The sequence below is a fragment of the Poeciliopsis prolifica genome, unplaced genomic scaffold (assembly GCF_027474105.1).
Source record: "Poeciliopsis prolifica strain line A6 unplaced genomic scaffold, Auburn_PproV2 SCAFFOLD006, whole genome shotgun sequence".
Lineage (NCBI taxonomy): Eukaryota > Metazoa > Chordata > Actinopteri > Cyprinodontiformes > Poeciliidae > Poeciliopsis > Poeciliopsis prolifica.
Genome location: NW_026562381.1, coordinates 15,295,360 through 15,314,554, shown reverse-complemented (window position 1 = coordinate 15,314,554; position 19,195 = coordinate 15,295,360). Strand labels below are relative to the sequence as shown.

At 36.2% G+C, this 19,195-nt stretch overlaps 1 protein-coding gene across 3 annotated transcripts; it reads left to right on the top strand.

The window, feature by feature from the left end:
- The first annotated feature begins 5,926 nt into the window (after positions 1-5,926).
- On the top strand, positions 5,927-16,446 carry LOC129360499 (adenosine deaminase domain-containing protein 1-like). Of its 3 annotated transcripts, none has more exons than XM_055030780.1 (13): positions 5,927-5,993; positions 7,471-7,664; positions 7,832-7,972; positions 8,445-8,615; positions 8,905-8,976; positions 10,085-10,210; positions 10,631-10,748; positions 11,120-11,290; positions 12,333-12,408; positions 12,497-12,653; positions 14,791-15,022; positions 15,818-15,950; positions 16,301-16,446. In XM_055030780.1, the coding sequence occupies exons 2-13, from the start codon at positions 7,490-7,492 to the stop codon at positions 16,412-16,414; spliced, it is 1,686 nt and encodes a 561-aa protein (XP_054886755.1). In that variant the 5' UTR covers positions 5,927-5,993; positions 7,471-7,489; the 3' UTR covers positions 16,415-16,446. The 3 variants fall into 3 exon arrangements, with proteins under 3 accessions (XP_054886755.1, XP_054886754.1, XP_054886756.1); XM_055030779.1 differs by lacking the exon at positions 5,927-5,993 and adding an exon at positions 6,062-6,169; XM_055030781.1 differs by lacking the exon at positions 5,927-5,993 and adding an exon at positions 6,228-6,331.
- The last annotated feature ends 2,749 nt before the right edge of the window (positions 16,447-19,195 follow it).

The following is a 19,195-nucleotide window of genomic DNA, read 5'->3' as shown; positions in this document are numbered from 1 at the left end:
CCATTTTGGATAAAGTGGTCTATTTCTCAGACTTTTACAGAAGGTTGCAAGTTGCTTTGCAGCATAAATATTTAAACATATTTAATAGACTGTTTCCTTAATATGTGGTAAATTATTGTTGTTTTGCCTCCGATAAGGTTGGAATCAGCTTAAAACCTAAGTTACCACCACTGTTGAGCTTTTCTGCACATGAAACTGTAGGAGATTGCTTGATTGCACAAAACTAAAATATCTGTATTTCAGTGTTATTTCTTTTTTTGTTTAAATCATTTTTATATTGCATTAAAAACAGCTTTCCTTTAGTCTCTTCTTTCATTCCTTAATCCTACAATTATAGTATCATATAATATATTCTGTGGCTGAGTATTACACTAAACAGCAAAACAACTAGTCATCCAACATCTGCTTTTCGCTCCAGCAGTCTCATTCACAGCATATCTCATTGATGATGTAAGCGACACATGAATGACCAATTGATGCAGCACATGAATAGAAGAGAATATGACCCCCTACCCCTCAGAATCTACGCACTGCTTCAGCTTCAGCCCGGTCTGCCTCAAATATGATCCACAGGACGTCGACTGGATGGGGCATAGGGCCATTGCCAGGGTTTGCAGACGGACATTAGGCCAAAGCCAGAGTTAAAATCCTATTAGTTTGAGTTGGGAATCAGATTATCGTCGTCGAGAATCACTCGTCTGGCAACTAGGGTCTAATTTACGCCAATCAACGGCAATTATTGAGGGGAAGGGAGCCCCTATTAGAGAGCCTCATCCACTTAGTCTAATGAATGGGGAAGATTCAATCTTGGATGTGGAGACACATTGGAGGGCTGCAGCTGAATGTGACTGCAGCAGCAGGCCAGAGAGGAGCGGCTGTTATTTATCAATGACAGGGTGCTGTCAGAGCAAACATACGTTAGCCATAGGGTACTGGGCTCTGGTTTCTATGCTCTGAGACTCTGTTCAGTATTATAACTCATGTAGCCTTTCTGTTGACTGTTAGTATTGTGTCAAGATACAAACTATCTTGACACACTAAAATAAACTAAAATAATTGCCCCTTTTGACTTTTTTGTCACATTCAGTGTCTTCAGTTCATGATATCAGACAAAGCCAACTTGACTAAATGCAAAATCAGTCTGGTCAAATGTGAAAAAGTTAAATAAATTCCGAATTAAATGTTTGAATTAAATAAAGTTATGAATTAAATTATTAATTAATAGAATTTTTTTTGAAAAGCTAAGTTCAACGTCCTTTGCCACAGATGTGCTTACTTACTGTGGAATGAATAGAATCAAGAAATAACCTGCTTTGTGTCTGATAACACAAAGTAGGTTTAAAAAATGTCCTAAATCGCAAGAAATCACACTCCATTCTACAGTAGTTTAGAATGGAAACTAGTATCATATAATATATTATGTGGCTGTGTATCACACTAAACAGCAAAACAACAAGAGTTGTGGAAATTCTATCAGAAATTCTATCAGTGCAGAAAGTGGTAAGATAAACATTTCAAAGGCTTTGAGATGTCTAAGGCAGATTTCCTGCTTCAAGACCAAAGTGACTTATTGAACTTGACTGAGCATCAATTAATGACACTTTTGTCATGCAGTAGGACAATGATCTGAAGCACACCAGCATGTTGGGATTAGCTAGAATAAAATAAAACAAAGATTGTGGAGAGGAATTGTAAAAGTCTGGACTTAAATTCAATTAAGATCCTCTGGCATGACCTTAAATAAACTTATGTTATAAAACTGTCAAGTGTCTGCACAATTGTGCAAAAAAAACAACAACAACAAAAAAACAAACCTCTCACCCCCCAAAAAAGTGGTTTACCATTTCTCTGAAAAGGCTCTGCTTGTTATTGTGAACTTTTAACAGGAAGATGTAAACTTCGGGGACAATTACTTTTCACAGAAGTTGGTTTGCATGGGTTTATTTTTCTTGAAAAGTAACAAAATGCAAAAACAGAAGAAATCCTTAATGGGGCAAATACTTGTTATACCACTGCATGTACATGCCTGCTTTTAGGTTTCATAATTGATTATAAATTTGTAATTCTGTAATATAGAGAAAACATTTTTTGTCTAAATGTGCACAAACATATTGCAAACATCATAAAGTTCACAGATGTGTTTGACTTCTTAGATCGCATTATCCATAATAATAATTAATCTTTCAGAATATTTTCGCTTTTGCTTTCTAGACGTTAGGTTCAATTCAATCACATTTTCCAGATAAAGTAGATTTCACGATGTGAACTGAGAGGAAATAGTGTGTTTTGCCTTTGCAACATGTTGCTGCAAAATGTTTTAAACCCAGTGACTCAAATGTGTCCACTGACTCACTCTGAAAATGTTTTTCTTATTTTTCAAGTTTGCAAACTCCAATTTGCACTGAACAATGCAGCTTGATTTGCTTTCTCGTACTGCCCTCTGCTGTTAAACAAGAGCAATCTGGATGTCATGTTGGGATGAGCTAAGAAACAGGTCAGTAGTTGACTTCATGGTTAACTAAGAGTTTTATAAACTATTTGCATATTTGCAAAAGGTTAAAACTTAGAAATAACTTTCCAATCATTTTAATGGGTTACTATTACTCTATTGATCAGAACTGGAGGTGGAAGCTGAAGTACGATTCCAACCATGGAAAGTTGATTTGCATATTTGCCTTGCATGCGCAGTTTTTACATTTTTGTGGTGTCATAAACTGCATCAGATTCTGTGTGTTATGACTCTTCATGTGCTTCTCCAATAATTCACTGTGATGCATGTTTTAATTTTTAGGCTTGTTTTCCATAAATAATAGAAATAAAAAAGGAGGGTACTTTCTATCGGTCTCTGTTAGATGTGTCCTGATAATAAAGAGTCTTTAATGGGGGAAATTCCGAGACCTTTAATGGCCTCATGTTGGGGTTTAGCTTTTCCAGATAGAAGATATGTTATTATTAACAACAAATATTTCCAGAGAGGTGTGTTTCATTTCCGATAGCCTGCTCTGACTTTTCCGACCTGAACAGACGCACAACAGAAAGACTTTTTATCGCTTCCTTTCACAGTCTTGCAGATTTTGTATATCTTCACTCACATTAAAACATTTGCTTTCAAATTTTTCCACTGCAACAATAAAATAAAATAAAAATATATGCATTATATTTCACTATCACGGATATTACTGCTAACCACCACTAATTGAAGAAATGTCCCCTAGAAATGAAGAAAGCAAAGTCCTCTTCCAGATTTATTAAAATGTCAAATGTTGTGGTTGAAGGCCAGGCATGCATCAGAGTGACTCAACTTGTTCCTTTTTTTAACTGCTTATGGGAACAAGAGGATGAGGCATGACAAGTCATTTCACCCTGCCCCCTTTCCCTTTTCGAGTTTGACTGATCAAACCTGAAAATTCAAACTTTAACAATGTGGGGGTGTTAAACCATGTTTGTTCCTGTGGCAACCTTCACATTTCTCTGCCTGTGGGCTGCTTGTTCCACTTCACTTCACACATTCTCATAATTGCTAATCACTGTCCCCACTGAAGATCCTTTATGATTACAGCTGCTGACAGCGACCCTCCATCAGATGAAAGGTTTCAATGCAGCCATTTGGCTGAACACAATGTCAGGCTTTCTCCCCACCCCGTCTTGCCTAACCACACAATAGCCACAACCTGTAAGGTGAATATTTACCACTTTCAGAGTTCTTCATTTCATAAACTCAGGTAGGTTCAAATTAACTTTATAAAAGGAAGTTTGTTTAGAGGGCAGCTCAACTCATTTTGGAAAAATGTACATACCAAAGTGGGAAGTTTTGAAGTTCTAACTGTCCTGTAATGCATGTCATCATCTAAAACTGGACACCAGTAGGTCAAGGTGTAAAAAAAGGAACACACATAAATGTATAGTAAGCTCTTATTTTAGACAATGTGATAAGGCAATCAGATGAAAGCAACTATTTTAAGTACTCTCATCAAAAGGGGATTCCCCAAAGACAAACATGGTCTCTCAAAGGGTCATTATGCATTTACGTAAGAATACTATTGCGCACCACAACTATCTTTTATCAAAGGTGAAAGAGAGAGGAAGCTTCCTTTTCACTTCAGCCCACTACCTCACCATTGCACCGAGAGAAATGAAACAAATAGAATGGAAACATATGTCTGAATGGTCTAAAGTGAGATGTGACTCAGGCTAAAACAGATAAGGAAGTGATATTGCTGCTGAAACGTACCCAGGACAGACCAGGAATTTCCAATTCTGACTGACCTTAAAGAACGTGGCAGTTTCCCTCCAAAGATTGTATCAAAGACATTCAACTTATATAGTCAATAACTTAAGAACATCTAAATTTTACAGTTTCAAATACATCTAAAAATCTGTTTGCTAAAACATCTACTTAATGATTTAATGAATTTCAACACCAATAAATGTCTTTATAAGAAGATATTTTAGCTTGTTAATTGAGATCCTATAAAGAGGATTCATCTGATGATTTGTCAAAGTTAACCTTATAAGCATTCAATTGTTTTTCATGTGTTTGTAGGAGGGAATAATCAATTTAAGGAGGTTCAGTGTGCAACCAATTTTTAATAATAGTCCAAATCTTTTGTACAGTTTTAGTTTCTGATCTCATCAATAGTTTAAACTTGAAGACTGATGTGGGAAGATTAAGACATGAAGGCAAATACTTATGTCTATATTAAGCCACTCTTACAGTTTAACGTGTCCATTTGAAATCATTCTAATACCAATACCTGGAGGTGTATAGTTACATTTACTTGAGAAACCTTTAGAAAAAAGTATATTTACTGCTCCATAACTCTTTCTTATTTTGAAGTAACACCACAGTAGCTTGAGTATAATTTCTAGCTACTCCACCACCTCTCTCAAATAAAAAACAAACATAGCTTACCCAATGAAATTCCAGATACCATCACAAACTTACAGCTTATGTTGTAATGAAACTTCATGTTTGCACAAAAGCTTTGTTGCTTTTGTGCTTTTCTTGCCAGGCAGATGATTTCTGCCTAGCAACAGAGCAGAACTGATTCGGCTAGAATGGTTTATTCCAACCATCCATCCATTCTCACTTCTGGGCATTGTCTTGGGCTTATCTGAGGTCAGGTCACAGGCATCAGGATCTCTCCACTTCTCCACTCCTTTTGAAGTGGAGAAGAAGCGGCTCTACTTCGAGCTCCACACCCTGGTCTTTAAAGTTGAATCCAGCCACCCATTGGAGAAAGTTTATGTTGGCTGCTTCTGTCCAGGATTTTGTTCTTTCAGTCATGAACCATGTCACAACACCATGGATGAAAATCAGAATGTATACAGACCAGTAAATCAAGAGTTTGGCTCTTTGATTGAGCTCTTTTTCTTTTTTCATGAAGGAAGACCAGAAAAGTGCCCGCAATTCTGTAAATGAAACCCCAAACTATCTATCCATCTTCCATACCCTCCCTTCACTTATGTACAAAGCACCAAGTTTTCCCATAACCCAGAGGTGAATGGTTTATTTACAAGAAGTCAACTGCCAGCTGGGAAGGGCAGGGGTCAGAAACATTTACAATCCAAAGAGCCATTTTTCCCTCCTTTTTCTTAAATAAAATTTACCCAGAGATGTAAAATGTGCCAGAGCCAAATAGTTTTGTTGTTAAGAACACAAACGGGTTCGATTTCAGATTGTAGTGAAATGTCAACAACAACAAAAATCATGTACATGAAAAAGTTTTGTTTTCTACTTTTTTAAGAAATATACTGTTTAGTAAATGCATTGTTGAATTAAATTGCTCTTTAGTTCCTTCTCTCTGTTAGAGGTTTCATGTACTAAAAAATTGATCTGCATTTTTCAAACGGTATCACGCATCTTCCGTTGCAAAGGATCTCTGCGCCTTTAACAGACACACAGCAGCATCGCGCGTGAGTTCGGCAGTCGTTCGTGTTCCAGAATTTCCAGATACTATTTCACATCTACTTATCTTTCGAATCCAAAATAGGTAAAAGTTTATGTTTGACCTTGGTTTTGAATTTAGAATTTTATAACGGTGTCGTTAGACTGCATTCTTGAACTTTTAAATTGTTAGCTTTTTCTGTAGCCTTGGCTACAATTTGTAGTTTTGATTTCGAGCTTCGACGTTGAAAGCTGGTACCCAGGTCGCAGATTGAGTTCACGGTAAATCGTAGAGCTACATACTAACCAAAACTGAAAATGAGAGGACGTTTAAATTTAGTCCTATCATGCTGACAGTTAAAATTGGCTTAAGTTGCTTGATGGGTAATTGACAAGTTTTACACTCGCAAGTCCGAACGTTAGCTAAGATAGCTTAGCTGTAAGGTAGGAGAAATTATTTAAAAAATTAGTTCGCGGGGTAAAATAAATTATTGTTTCTGTCGTCTGTGAATAAAAATGCTAGACTTTATTATATGTTGATAGTATGTTATGTAATTTTTCGTGTAAAAATCTACAAGTCGGTATTAATATAATGCTCACATTTCCCTAGAGATGACGATGCAATATGTTGGTGGTGGATGGGTATCTGACTCTCATCCAGTCCAGTTTTTCCAGTTGAAAAGAGAAAAAGTAGACCAGGGGACTCAAACTCCAGTCCTCGAGGGCCGGTGTCCTTCGAGTTTTAGATGTGCCTCTGCTGCACCACACTTGAATAGATCTCTAGAGATAAGGCTCTGGAGATCGTATCTACACAAGGAGGAGGTCATTAAGCCATTTCATTCCAGCGTTTGGTACCTGAAACGCATCTAAAAACTGCAGGACAGTGGCCCTTGAGGATTGGAGTTTGAGACCTCTGAAATAGACAGAGACTGTAAAATATTTATTTAATTCATGCCACATGTGTTGTGCAAACTACAAAGTTTTGCTGCAAACTGCAAAATTTTGCAGAATATTAGCCAATTGTTGTCAGTTTAACCTTCCACCACCATTTATCATATTTACCAAAAGGCAAAACTTTTAGTTCATCTAAAGAAAGTGAATGCTAACCTAGTTGTGTTTTTGGTTAAAAGAAAGTTGAATGAAGTAGTGAAGAATGTCACTCCCTAAACAATTAACTATTCTCAGAAAAATGGCAGACATTATTTGACCCATACTTTATAGCAAATGAGAAATAGAGCTGCTGTTTGGACATACCGACTCTCTTTTCTAATGTTGTGACATTTGACTGAAGTATTTTATGTAGACTTATTTTTGTTATATCTCCATAATCTGCCATACAAATATTTGAGGACTAAAACATATTTTTGGTTTATGCCATACAAACTACATTTATTATTTATTGTATTCATTTTTTGCATTTTATATAGCGTTTAGATAATTTTAAAGAAATAAATCCACTCTGTTTCCGATGTGAAAATTTGTTTGTAATGTTTATATGTGCCCAAACTATGTAAATGTATAAATTAAATCTGAATATATATCTGGACTTTTGTTGACCAACACATATGTTCTTCTCCACCCAGAACTTGTTTGGCTTGCAGGATGTTTTCAACAGGTGGATCATTTCGAGGTTCTAGAGGAACCAGTTTTGCTCAAATATTAATGAAGAGTCTGCCACCAACATCCGAATCAAGAGAGTCAAATAAGGAGCAATGCTCCTTGAATCTTGATCAGGAACATGACTCCGCCAGACAAGGAACTAAGTCGTTCAGACCGGGTATTGACTGCAGTGGGATATTTCAGATTGTTGTCATTTTACTAGTGATATTCTTTTTAATCTCAGGATTGATCTTCCTCATTAGTGTTTTTGGCTTTATTGCTGGGCAGTCTAATGTGTGCATCTGCTTTAATGATTCACTTCTCTGCTCCATTGATTCAACTAAGGTCATTTTGAGAAGCCAAAATCCTCTCCCAAAGTGCTGGTTGAAAAATACAAGAAGGGTGAAACAAATGCTGTGTCTTTGCTTCATCAGCTGGCCCAAGTTTTACAGTTTCATCTAGAAATCAAGGAAACGGTTACCACAGGTGAGGCACCATAAAAGTAACTGTTAAGGCAGGTGTGGATTGTTGAGTGGAAAGTTCTGTTTTACTCTCTGTTGTATTTGCATTTTGTGTCATTTGCTTAGCAACAAAATAATCAAATTAACTGCTTTATATTTCTATTAGTTGTTGTCTTCGGAGTTATCAATAACTGAGATTCTGTGAACATCTATGTTTTTGCTTGTTTCCTACCGATAGCTTTCTTATTGTGTGTTTTTAACACTTCTTGTGTTTGCCAAGTCAAGGGAAAATAGTGGGGAATGTTGCATTAAAAGTAACATAAGGTGGGCCATCATGTAACATTTTACCATTTTGAAAACTGTAAACAACACAAAACATGTAGATCAATGAGCCACCAAATGTAAGTAGCTGTTTTAACACTTGATAAGTGACTTCAGTCTGATTATCTGTTTTTCTTTGCTTCCCCCCCCCCTTCCCTTTTTTTTTTTATATATAGGGAACTTACCAGGGTTTTATTTTGCTTTTGCTGTTGAGATTGATGGTGTTCAGCACAAGACTGGGATGGGAGTGACTAAAAAGGAAGCTCGTCTAAATGCAGCAAAAGCTGCTTTGGAGGACTTTTTACCTAGCTTAGGCTGTCTTAAATCTGATCTCCCTCAAACATCAGGTTAGTATTTTAAAAACTTTTTTTGGATGCTTGATGGTGTCACGGCATATGACATAAATATGGGAAAACTGAACATTTAAAGAAAAAGCAAGGTCTACGTTTAAGATTTTGTTGCTATGTACAGCCTTATATGCAGAAATATAGAAAGGAAAGGGACAAGTTTGACCAGAGGATTTAAGCAGAATGCTCATCACTGTCAATTTACTATGGTGCATGTAGTGTGAAGCACTTTTTTTTTGTACAAAGTTATCTTATAGATTTGACCTTTCTGATGACTTTTTGTCTCCAGATGTTCCTCCACCCTTACCAGTGAAGGAAGATGCATCCATCTCTGACAGAAATCCTTCTAGAGCCTTTTATGGTAATACAAGATTTCTGCTTGATAGTGTTGGTGTGTGGACCAATTTCCACACTCCTTCTGTGAATACCCTATTGGTATTCCTGCAACCATGTCTTAAAGGATAATACTTTGTCATGTTTGTTCCCTGAAAGGAAAATTCTGAAAGCGTATTGCTATCCTGGAGGAAAAAATGTTTGAGTGCTGTCACATTATAAAGTAATACTTATCTTGTTTAAGCGTGAAAATATGTTGTATAAACGTGATAGTTATTTTGTTTAAATGTAATGATTTAATGTCCAGAAGGTGGAGAATACAATGGCTAACAGGAGTTGGTCAAGCTTTCCTTCATGATTGGTCTAAATCATGGAGAGATACTGATGCTGCTTTGCATTGTAGTTGAAATCATTTATGGTGTGCATACTCTGAGCAGGATCTTAAAACAGAATGGGACTGCATAGAAGAAAACGTCAGTTCGATCCTTTAAATGTTGTGCCGTTCCTATCTAACCGTCTGGAACGAAGCTGAAGTTGACTTCTGATTGCAGCTTCAGATTCAGAAAATGGCTAAAGGCTGATTATTACGAATGAAAGCTTCTTCAAACTCAATGGCGGCTGAGCTGTATTTGCTGAACATTTTCTGTTCAGATTTTTATTGAACAATACAATAGCTGAATAATGGCAACAGCTGTTCGTAACCTAACAACCGAAATCAACAGAAAGCAAGATGGTGACAAAAGTGGATCCTGTTAAGCATTTTTCAAAATAAAAAACTCCCTCTCTCCCAAATAAAAATAAATAAATTCATTCCAGGCGGTCAGTTAGGAACACAGCCACATCTAGAGGATCGGTGCGGTCCCATTCTGCTTAGGATATTGCTCAGAGTGCGCATACTGTTATCGCGCAATACGCTTCTATAGAAAACATCCACTATTATCAGAAAAGTTACATGTCTGATTCCATTTGCTTTATATCAACAAGCAAGCTTAATGTTCAAAGAAAATAAACGTTTCAATAAAACTCTACTTTTAAGTATCCTTTGAAACACCTAGTTTTTGTTGAAAAAATTAATACAGTTGAGTCGATATTTATATATATATTTTTTTCTTTCTTTTTTTCATTTGGTTGTTCAGAAAGAAAGAGTTCGGTCAACCTCCAGATTCCACATGCTGTGAAGGACCAGCTCTCTAAGCTACTGAACAACCATCCAGAGTTCTCTAGCTGTGGGGAAACAACAGCTGCATTCATTGTCAAAACTTGTAAGTAGAAATTTGAGAGAAAACTGTCCCACAGCATTACAACTCCTCCACCATGCTCAACAGTTTCCATGATATGCTTTTCAACCTATTCATCCATTTTATACCAGACTGACCTGGAATACATGTGCTTTTAAAAAATAAAATAAAAGTCTTGGCAGATAGAAGTGGGAGAACTTCCAGTTAAAGCCCTGATGAGGTTTAAAAATATTTTTTTCTTAGGGTTTTTTACACTTCTTTATTAGCAGTCTTAATAAATGTGGAGTGCACACGAGGTAAGCGAGATGAGTGAAGCAACTGCATAAATCATATTGTCAAAAATATACGCTAAAGATATGTAAACTGGACATGACTAAGAACAAGATGTTATATATAAAAAATTTTTTAAGTATTGAAATATTTCACTTAGTCCTGTTCTTTTAGCCAGTGGATGCGAGGTTGTTGCTCTTGGGACTGGAAACTTCAACACCAAAGTATCATCAAATGGACGGGTTGTGCATGATTCTCATGCTGTTGTTACAGCAAGGAGGTCTCTCATGAGGTATTTGGTTATTTTTCTATGATGGTCTTCTTAAGTGTACTACAAAATATGCTGTAGGTTAACATTCTCAGTTGAGAGAATTGTTCTTTTTTTGTTTGATACTTGCTTCACTGAGTATGACCATAGCATTTCTGGAATAGCTGTATTCTTCAAGCATAATAGATTTTTGATTAAATGTTTTGGTTTGTTATTAGCTTTGAAATAGTTTGCATTAAATAATGCATTAAATAATTAAATAATAATTTTTTGCAGCTATATTTTTGACATCTTTCTGAAAAGATGATACATTATAACCTACCCTACAACTCAAGGCATATTTTCACATGTTTAGTGAAGTGTATGTGTGGGTCACCCTCATTCTATGTTACCAGGTATCTCTACCGGCACCTGCTGATGTATTTCAGCAAAAATGCCAATCTGACTGCAAAGTCCATCTTCACTCATAACATCAACAGCAAACTCCTCAGCCTGAAGAGTGGGATTACCTTGCATCTGTATGTAAACCAACTACCAAAGGGTGCAGCACAGATTCCAACCAAGCTGTAAGTATTTGTTGGGCATGTTTACAACTTTTTTAAGACCATTCAAAATTAATTCTTGTTCATCTTTTGTCGACGCAACAACAGGCGAATGAAAGATGCATTTAAAAGTAAACACCTAGATTTAAATACTAATCATTCATTGTTTTTGCTAAGAACTTGCAATGTTTTTAGCAAATCTGTTGGCTTGTCCATCCATCCCTCCCTCCATTCATCTATCCACCCTAGTGGGGTCGAGAGGTGCTGGTGCCTATCTCCAGCTAACATATTATAAAGTCTTTCAAGACTTTCAAGACGGGCGAGAGGCAGAGTGCACCCTGGACAGGTTGCCAGTTTGTCGTTGGCTTATGATTGCCTGAAATAACACCCGCCTTTCCTTTTTCCCCACTCTTCTGTTAGTGCTCAATTTTTAAACAAAGACCCTTAAAGCAGCTTAATGCACTTGCTTAGGACTTTGCAGTTTTTAGAAGTCGGAACAAATAAAGATGGCACAAACAGGAGAGTAACTTTAGCCCAAATCATCATCCTTCTCAGCCCAAAACAACCAGAAATAATACAGTGGCATATCTTTGTGGGAAAATCCTATATCTCATTTAATATTTATTGTACTTTATATTTACTTAGGTCATTTTAGTGTTTTTAAATTTGTAGTTTACTATTTTTTGAAGGCACTGAGTTACTTGTATTATTTAAAAAAATGATAGAATATCCAGCATTTGAAAAAATCTTTTATTTTAAGTGGGCAAGAAGACGTAAAAGAAACTTTTGTCTTATGTTTCAAGATAATTCCGTTTTCTCCAATGGAATCAATACATTCTTTTTTTCAAACTCGGTGAATGGTTGTTTAAAAAAACAAAACAGGATTTCAATTTTGACCAAAATTATTGTAATTATTTCTTCTGCAGTTAGCCAGCCCTACACAGGAGTTTTTCTTACTGTCGTTATTTATTGTCAAGTTGTTTCTCATGTTTGTATTAACCTGATCTTTCAGTAAATCCAAGCTGAAAGATCTAAATATTAATTTTGCTCTCTTCTTTATTCCCAGGCGCCTGAACCCGTTTTCCATTACAACATGGCAAGTCAACAGTGAGATCAGCCTACATCTGTCAGTTGAGGGCAAGGTATTATGTTCAGAATAAAATTTAAAAGCTTTTTTTTGTTTTTGTTTTTTTATCTAAATATTAACCACAAACATATTTTCTTTCAAAGGTGTTTTCAGTTTTCTCCTCAACCCTCGATAACTCTGCTCGCGAGATGGTCAGCATGTCCACCACTGATAAGATCACTCAGTGGCAGGTGCTTGGATACCAAGGAGCTTTACTGAGCCACTTCATTGAGCCTGTTTATGTCCAAAGCATCCTCGTAGGTAAGTCAAGCCCCTCATCTTTGATAGTTGCAATTTCTCCTTTGTGTATTCTGTTTAAGGAGGTTTTCCTCAAGTGAGTCATCAGACAGCTTAATGTGACATCACACCGCTGTCTAACAGTGTGATACAAAAAAAGAACGCAAAATTTATAGACATAATTTGTAGTTAATGGTTCAATTTTTAGATCGAACCATTAATTTAAATGGTTCAATTTAAATTAACCAAATTACATTCAGTTAATTTGGTTGTTTTGCTGATTAGTTGATTACTAAAATTACTCTAGACTTTATGAAATTATGTTCTGGCTGGTCAGTTATTTATTTTGCGCAACCCTCTCACTTGTAGTAAGTGCTATTTGCAGCTATGGAGGCAGTCGAACCTCTGAAAAGGAGACAACTCAGTGCATGTGCTACACAACAGTTGGTATTTCACAACAGCACATCCTCAATGGTACAACAGCTCAACAGGAAACATGAGTTTACAAGTTTCTTTTTAAATCCGACCCGATTAACAATCTCTAGAGAACTCCAAATTAAATGTTTTCTTATTTCAAATAATTTCAAAAAAGTAACTGAATTGTTTATTTACTATCAATTTCTCTTTCATAGATTTCTTCTGCTAGCTTAAATAGCTACTACAAAAGGAGGAATTCTCTTTAATTAAATTACTACAGTAAGAGTCAAAAAACTGACAGACTACTCGATTATAAAAACAATGATTTACAACATATCTCAGCCAACCAAAGTCCTTACTTAAATCGTCTAGACAATCTTAAAATTTATGGAGTAGAGCAAAAAAATTAGGGTGATGGCAAGGAGGCTTTCTAACCTCAAAGACTTGGAACATACTGAAAGAAAAAAAAATGGTTTAATTAAAATTATTTAAAATCTAAATCTGACAGTGACATGAATATTTTTTTCCCTTAATGGTACGTAATTTCTAAAATAATTAACTGGTAATGAATTCAGATGTCTTTTACATTGGGTTCCACCACAGCTGCGTATGAAACTGACAGGCTGTGTTTCTTCCTAAACAGGGGAAAGTTCATTTAAAAATAGTTCCTTATCTCACGCTGTTGTTGCCTGTAGCTTGCTTTCAAGGTGGGTGCTCCTGAGCACCAGCAAATTCCCCAGACTTACAACCAATACAAAAAAAGGTGTGAAAATATCATAGTTTCCAGGTTGGAGGGGTGCCTAATTGTCCCCACCTCTTATAATTAACATGGCAAAAATAATCACATTTGTCCAGGATGAAACAAGGGAAACTCCAGTTAGCTGTGCTGTTTTTAAATAAAAATGTTTATTGGTGCAACCCCAGATTATGACATGGGGTGACATGGCAAATAAAAACTATACATATATATGTATATCTTCTCAACTTATTTTAATTTGCTTTTACATTGTATATTTATTATGAAACATCTCACTCTGTGTAGGTATTAATACAGGCTTATTAGTTGAGGAGTGTTAATTGCTAAGAAAATATTTACAAATAGGGTAAATATCACATTCATTTTACACAACGAATAAATGAGCAACAGATTATTTTGAAACGGCTTTGTCAAGCACCACACTTTAAAGGAAAGGGCTAGACATTGTGTTCATGCATTATTCACCAAAGTCAGGAGAAACTCTCTTAGAAATATTTATTTTCTAACCTGTTAAATTTAACAACAGGATCTAAATCTAGGTTCTGTGATGATAGGGAGTTACATCTTTAGCAAAGGTCAGTGACACCTCTCTGATTATATTTATGCATATAAATCATCTTTTGCAAGGTCCATTTTTTGAAAATGCACACCCGCGAAAGAAATTTAAGATTATACATAAGATTATAAAGAGTACGCTTAAAATGTATATATGTTTGTTATTAAGCTAGCTAAATGTGGCGAGAAGTGATGGCAGCATCACAATGGGCTCAATAGTTCATATTCCTAAATTATGGGTTCCTAATGTTGCAATTAAATGTAAGAGTAAAATTAAATGCACTTGTCGTTTGTCGGTTTCTTTTTCATACATTTCAACTTTTCTATATAATAAAAAGAATTTTAAAAAATTAGCAAACTAATAATTATATAAATGTCACAGCTGCACTGCCAAGTTATCAAGTTTTGAGCATTTTATGTGAAACCATACAGGTGACTCTGGCTGTACTGAAATCCGAGGGATGGAGATGTCTGTGAACCAGCGTGTGGAGGGAATCACCTCCCTACTGCCCATGTTCTACTGCATGATGCGACCCCATATTAGCCTGGTGCCTTCTGTGGTCACCTCTGACACCGGCAGTCAGCTCACCTGTGGTATCAACTGGTGTGAAGGAGACGGCTCTGTGGAAGTTGTGGATGGTCTGGAGGGCAAGACCATTGAAGAGTAACCCTGTCATATTTTGCATCCATTATACCTTCATGACTCGTTTACAGTTGTGCTGTTTGTTGGGGGTACAATTAGTATTAGGCCATAAAGTATTAATGATATATATGATTGTGAGTTAAAGGTTTGCATAAAGTGCTTATACATTTGAATTGGATAAGGTATGCAGATGGATTAAAAACATTTACAGAATGTGCTATAAAAATATAATTAACTCTGTCACAGCTTCCTATTCTTTTTGGGGGTTTTTGGTGACACCCAAGTGACTCAAATTATTAAGAACTTTTAATGTCAGACAATACATAGTCCTCATGTGATGTCATACTTTCAGGAACTTTGTAGCTGATAGCCATCTTGGTAAGTATCCAGAACTAACTGTCTTGACAGTTGCAATGGCAACAATAAACAAGCCAAAAACTTAGAACCAGCTCTCGGTTTCTTCTTTTCCAAATCAAAAACGATAGAAGTACCCAATCACTATTACTCAATTACAATTTTTGATTACTTTCATTTTGTTGGTCTCAAAGCCATAGTTCATCTATGCTTTGCGCTGTGATTGCCTACCAGTTTGGCGGTTCAGTGATGCTTATCACCTCTGGTTCAGACTTGTGGGAACTATGTATTGTAATCCAAGTAACTCCAACAGAAATTCTCTAGTAATGATTTCAAGGGGAAAGTGTTATCCAAATCAACCTGGCACTGTGTGAAAACATAATTGTCATCTTATTATATTGGAAGTTAATTTTTGGTTCATGTTTGGGCCTATCTAATCTATTACTGATTTCCTTTTTGTAGGTCTCCGTTTAAGAGTGGACCTGCTTTGGCAAGCCGCCTGTGCAAAGCAGCAATGCTGCACCGCTTCAGGTTGGTGGCCAAAGAGGCCCAGAGGCAGGACCTAGTCACCACAAGCTGCTACAGAGAATTAAAGGTACCCATTTACACATAAGCATTTACACTGATCTGCTTTCCATAATAAGTAGAATTAATTTTTTTCTATCACCTTGTTTTGTGTCCACAAATTGGAATTTAGGCTGAAGATTGTTTTTGTTAAAGTTCACAGGAAACTTTTTTTTATTGAAAATTATGCATTTTAACTCAATAATTAAATTCTAACAAGAGGCCTGCTCAAGTCTCAGATCAAAACTTTCAACTTAAAAAGAATTGTGAAAGTAGTTTGTCTGACATTTTCATCAATCTTTTCAAATATAATTATTATTAATTATTGGTTTTAGGAAATTACTCAACTTTTTATTCACTATTAATTTCTTTTCATTGAAGATGATGGCTAAGCCGTACCAGGAGGCCAAAAGTGTACTGCGGGCGTACCTGTCTCAGCAGGGCTTTGGTTCATGGCTGGAAAAGCTTCCTGACAGTGACAACTTCAATGACTAAAAGAACCATTTTCAACTAAAATCATTCTCGTTTTTGGGGGAGAATCAAGCCGTCATTTTGTTTGCCACAGTCTTGGCAGTCTTGACAGGTTTTAGAAATTAGGTGGTGGTTCCTCAGAGGTCTTCAGAGTTCATCTTTTTCAGCAGGTTTGTGAATATTACAAAGTTGAAACAGAAACAATTATTGTTTTTCTCGTAGTTTGCAACTGAGGTCTAGTTGGCCAGTCATTTTACTTTTACTTTTTGTGTATGGCATGATCATTGAGTGAAAACTACATTCTTTCCTGACATTGTTTTGTCTTGCATGTAAAATAATGTTCTGTTTGGAAATTAAAGCCTAGGTTGTAATGTTACAATTTTGGGACTTCCAGGTTGGGGTGCGGATTTTTATCTCTTTTTTTATCTTTATATTAAGGGATTTTTTTTCCTATATGCAGAGATGGAGCAATAAAACGAAATGGATGTTATAAAAAAAAATGTGCTGAGTTTGTATATTTTTTGCACACAATGGTCCATACTTCAAGAATTTCTGTCAATTTTGATGATTATGGGGTGTATCTAATCGAAGCTTGCAATTAAGTTTCTCTGGAAATAATTACACCAAAATAGATTTTAAATAATGTTATATATATTAGTTTTATGTACACCTCAGCAGAACAACAGGCTTAGTCCCAGTTGAGCATTGGTTCATACAGTGTACAGTACATGTCTACTGCATGTTGTCTTTGAATACCATAATGTCCACCACTGAAAATCAATCTAAAGCAATAGTCAAAAAGCTCCAGTTCTGAAGAACCGGTGTCCTGCAACTCTTAGAAATATCTCTGGATCAGCACATCTGGCTCCAATATGAGCTCATTAGCAGAGCTCTGTAAAGCTTAAGTGCATGCTATTGAGATGCATTTACAAGTTGCAGGACTATGGCCCTCAAGGAATTAAGTTCAAGAGCACTGACAGGTGGCTTGAACTTGAATGAATTCTCATACTGACTAGTGACCGGAATGTAAATGACTCAATTTGCACAGAGTTGGCATATCAAGAACAAATACCTTGCAGCACGTTTTGCGTAATCAGAGGTGGTGTAACTTTTTTTATTTTTTGCTACTAGTAGGTGCATAAGCCAACGTTTTCAGCACTTGACATGCAAATTATATGGCCTTTGAGAATTGTAAAGTTGGTCAGTTGCACCATGTGAAAATTTATTATGAAAGAGAATGTTGGCAGATCATGTTGCACTTCATTGATGCTTTATCTAGAAGAATACAATTCTGAATAATTTTTTCACGCCAGTTGAAACCTGTTGACCTGTCATCCTGCCTGTGCAGGTTTTAAGCTTGCCTCACCATTTTCTTTTTTATATACAGATACAGGAAATGCTCTGGTTTCCTGTATATGCAGCTCAGCGCATCATTTATGTTAAAATGTCTGGCTGCAGCCTTGTGAATGGCGAGCTGTACATTCCTACTTGACCTGGCAAGCAATGGAGTCACCATAGGATGCAGGGAATGTGTGCCCAGTGATCAGACTTTTCAATCGTATGTATAGCAACAAAAAGATTTCTTCACCTGTGACTTGGAAAAGTTGTTGTCTTTACTTACGCAGTGTGGTTTATGTTTATAAAGAAATGTTTTTTCTTGGAGAGCACCTGATATTTGTTGCTTGTTTTGGGTGTTAATATGTCTCAGTGCACTTAGTAGTAAGGAATCACTTGACTTAAGTAGGTACTCTGAGGTTATGCCAAATGATCTGTTTTGGTTTCTGTTGTGCAGAGACTTGTGCAGTTTTTTAAACATTTGAAACTCAATTGGGGAAGACCTTTAAGTAGCAATTAATCCACTTCATAGACTGCTTGCATGTTAATTGGTATTCCTGCATTAGTCAGTGCAGTAATTAGTTTTAAAGATTTGTTTTTCAATATAAGAAAATTATTTTGCAGGTAGTAACGGTTGTGTGCTTTGTGAAAGGAAAAGTTATTCCAAAATAACAGAAAGCCCACTTATACCACTTTTTCATCCTGTTTCTTTAGCAGACCTTTGTCAGCTAAGTCTGTGTTTAAAAAAGAATCTGAACCACATTCTCAGCATGTGACCTGTTGTAGTGTTTATTGACAGCTATAATGGTATATCTTTTTGAAACTTGCACATTTTTGTGATCACTGAGTCACTGAGGTGATGATAGTAGGTTTAGAGATAAACAGGATATGCAACTCCTTTGATGTGGTCACACAGTGGAAAAAAAAATAACTAAGGTCTTTACAGCTGTAAATGCTGTGCTGTACAGAAATGTGGTATGAATTCTTGTAAGTAGCACTCAGGACTAAAAACTAAACTGGCACAGCATTTATATTTATAAATATATATAAATGCTTTCACATTCATTGTGAATTAATGTTTTTGGACCACTTAGTCATAGTGTGGCTTACTGGTTCTTCTGCACCCATTGTAAGTCTGTCTGCTTGACAGTTGTGGATGATGCAACTGTTTTGCAGGTCTTGGCAAGATTTGTAGTTGGTGCTTGGAAATCCAGTGTGGTCGTTTCAGTCTGCCCTAGTCTGTTTATAAACTGTTTTAACTACATACAATTCTGTAGAAAAGTTTTTTTGTTGTTGTTTTTTTTCCCATGTTTGTAACACCGAAGGGGAATGTCAAGCCAATTGAAAGATCTGTAGTCAATCCTTAATGTTTGCCTTGCTCTACTGTGGCTTTCATCATTACCCAGTCTCTTTCTAAAAAATGGAGGAATGAGCTCTGACCTTAGCACAGGGAAGGTATCATCGAGGGGT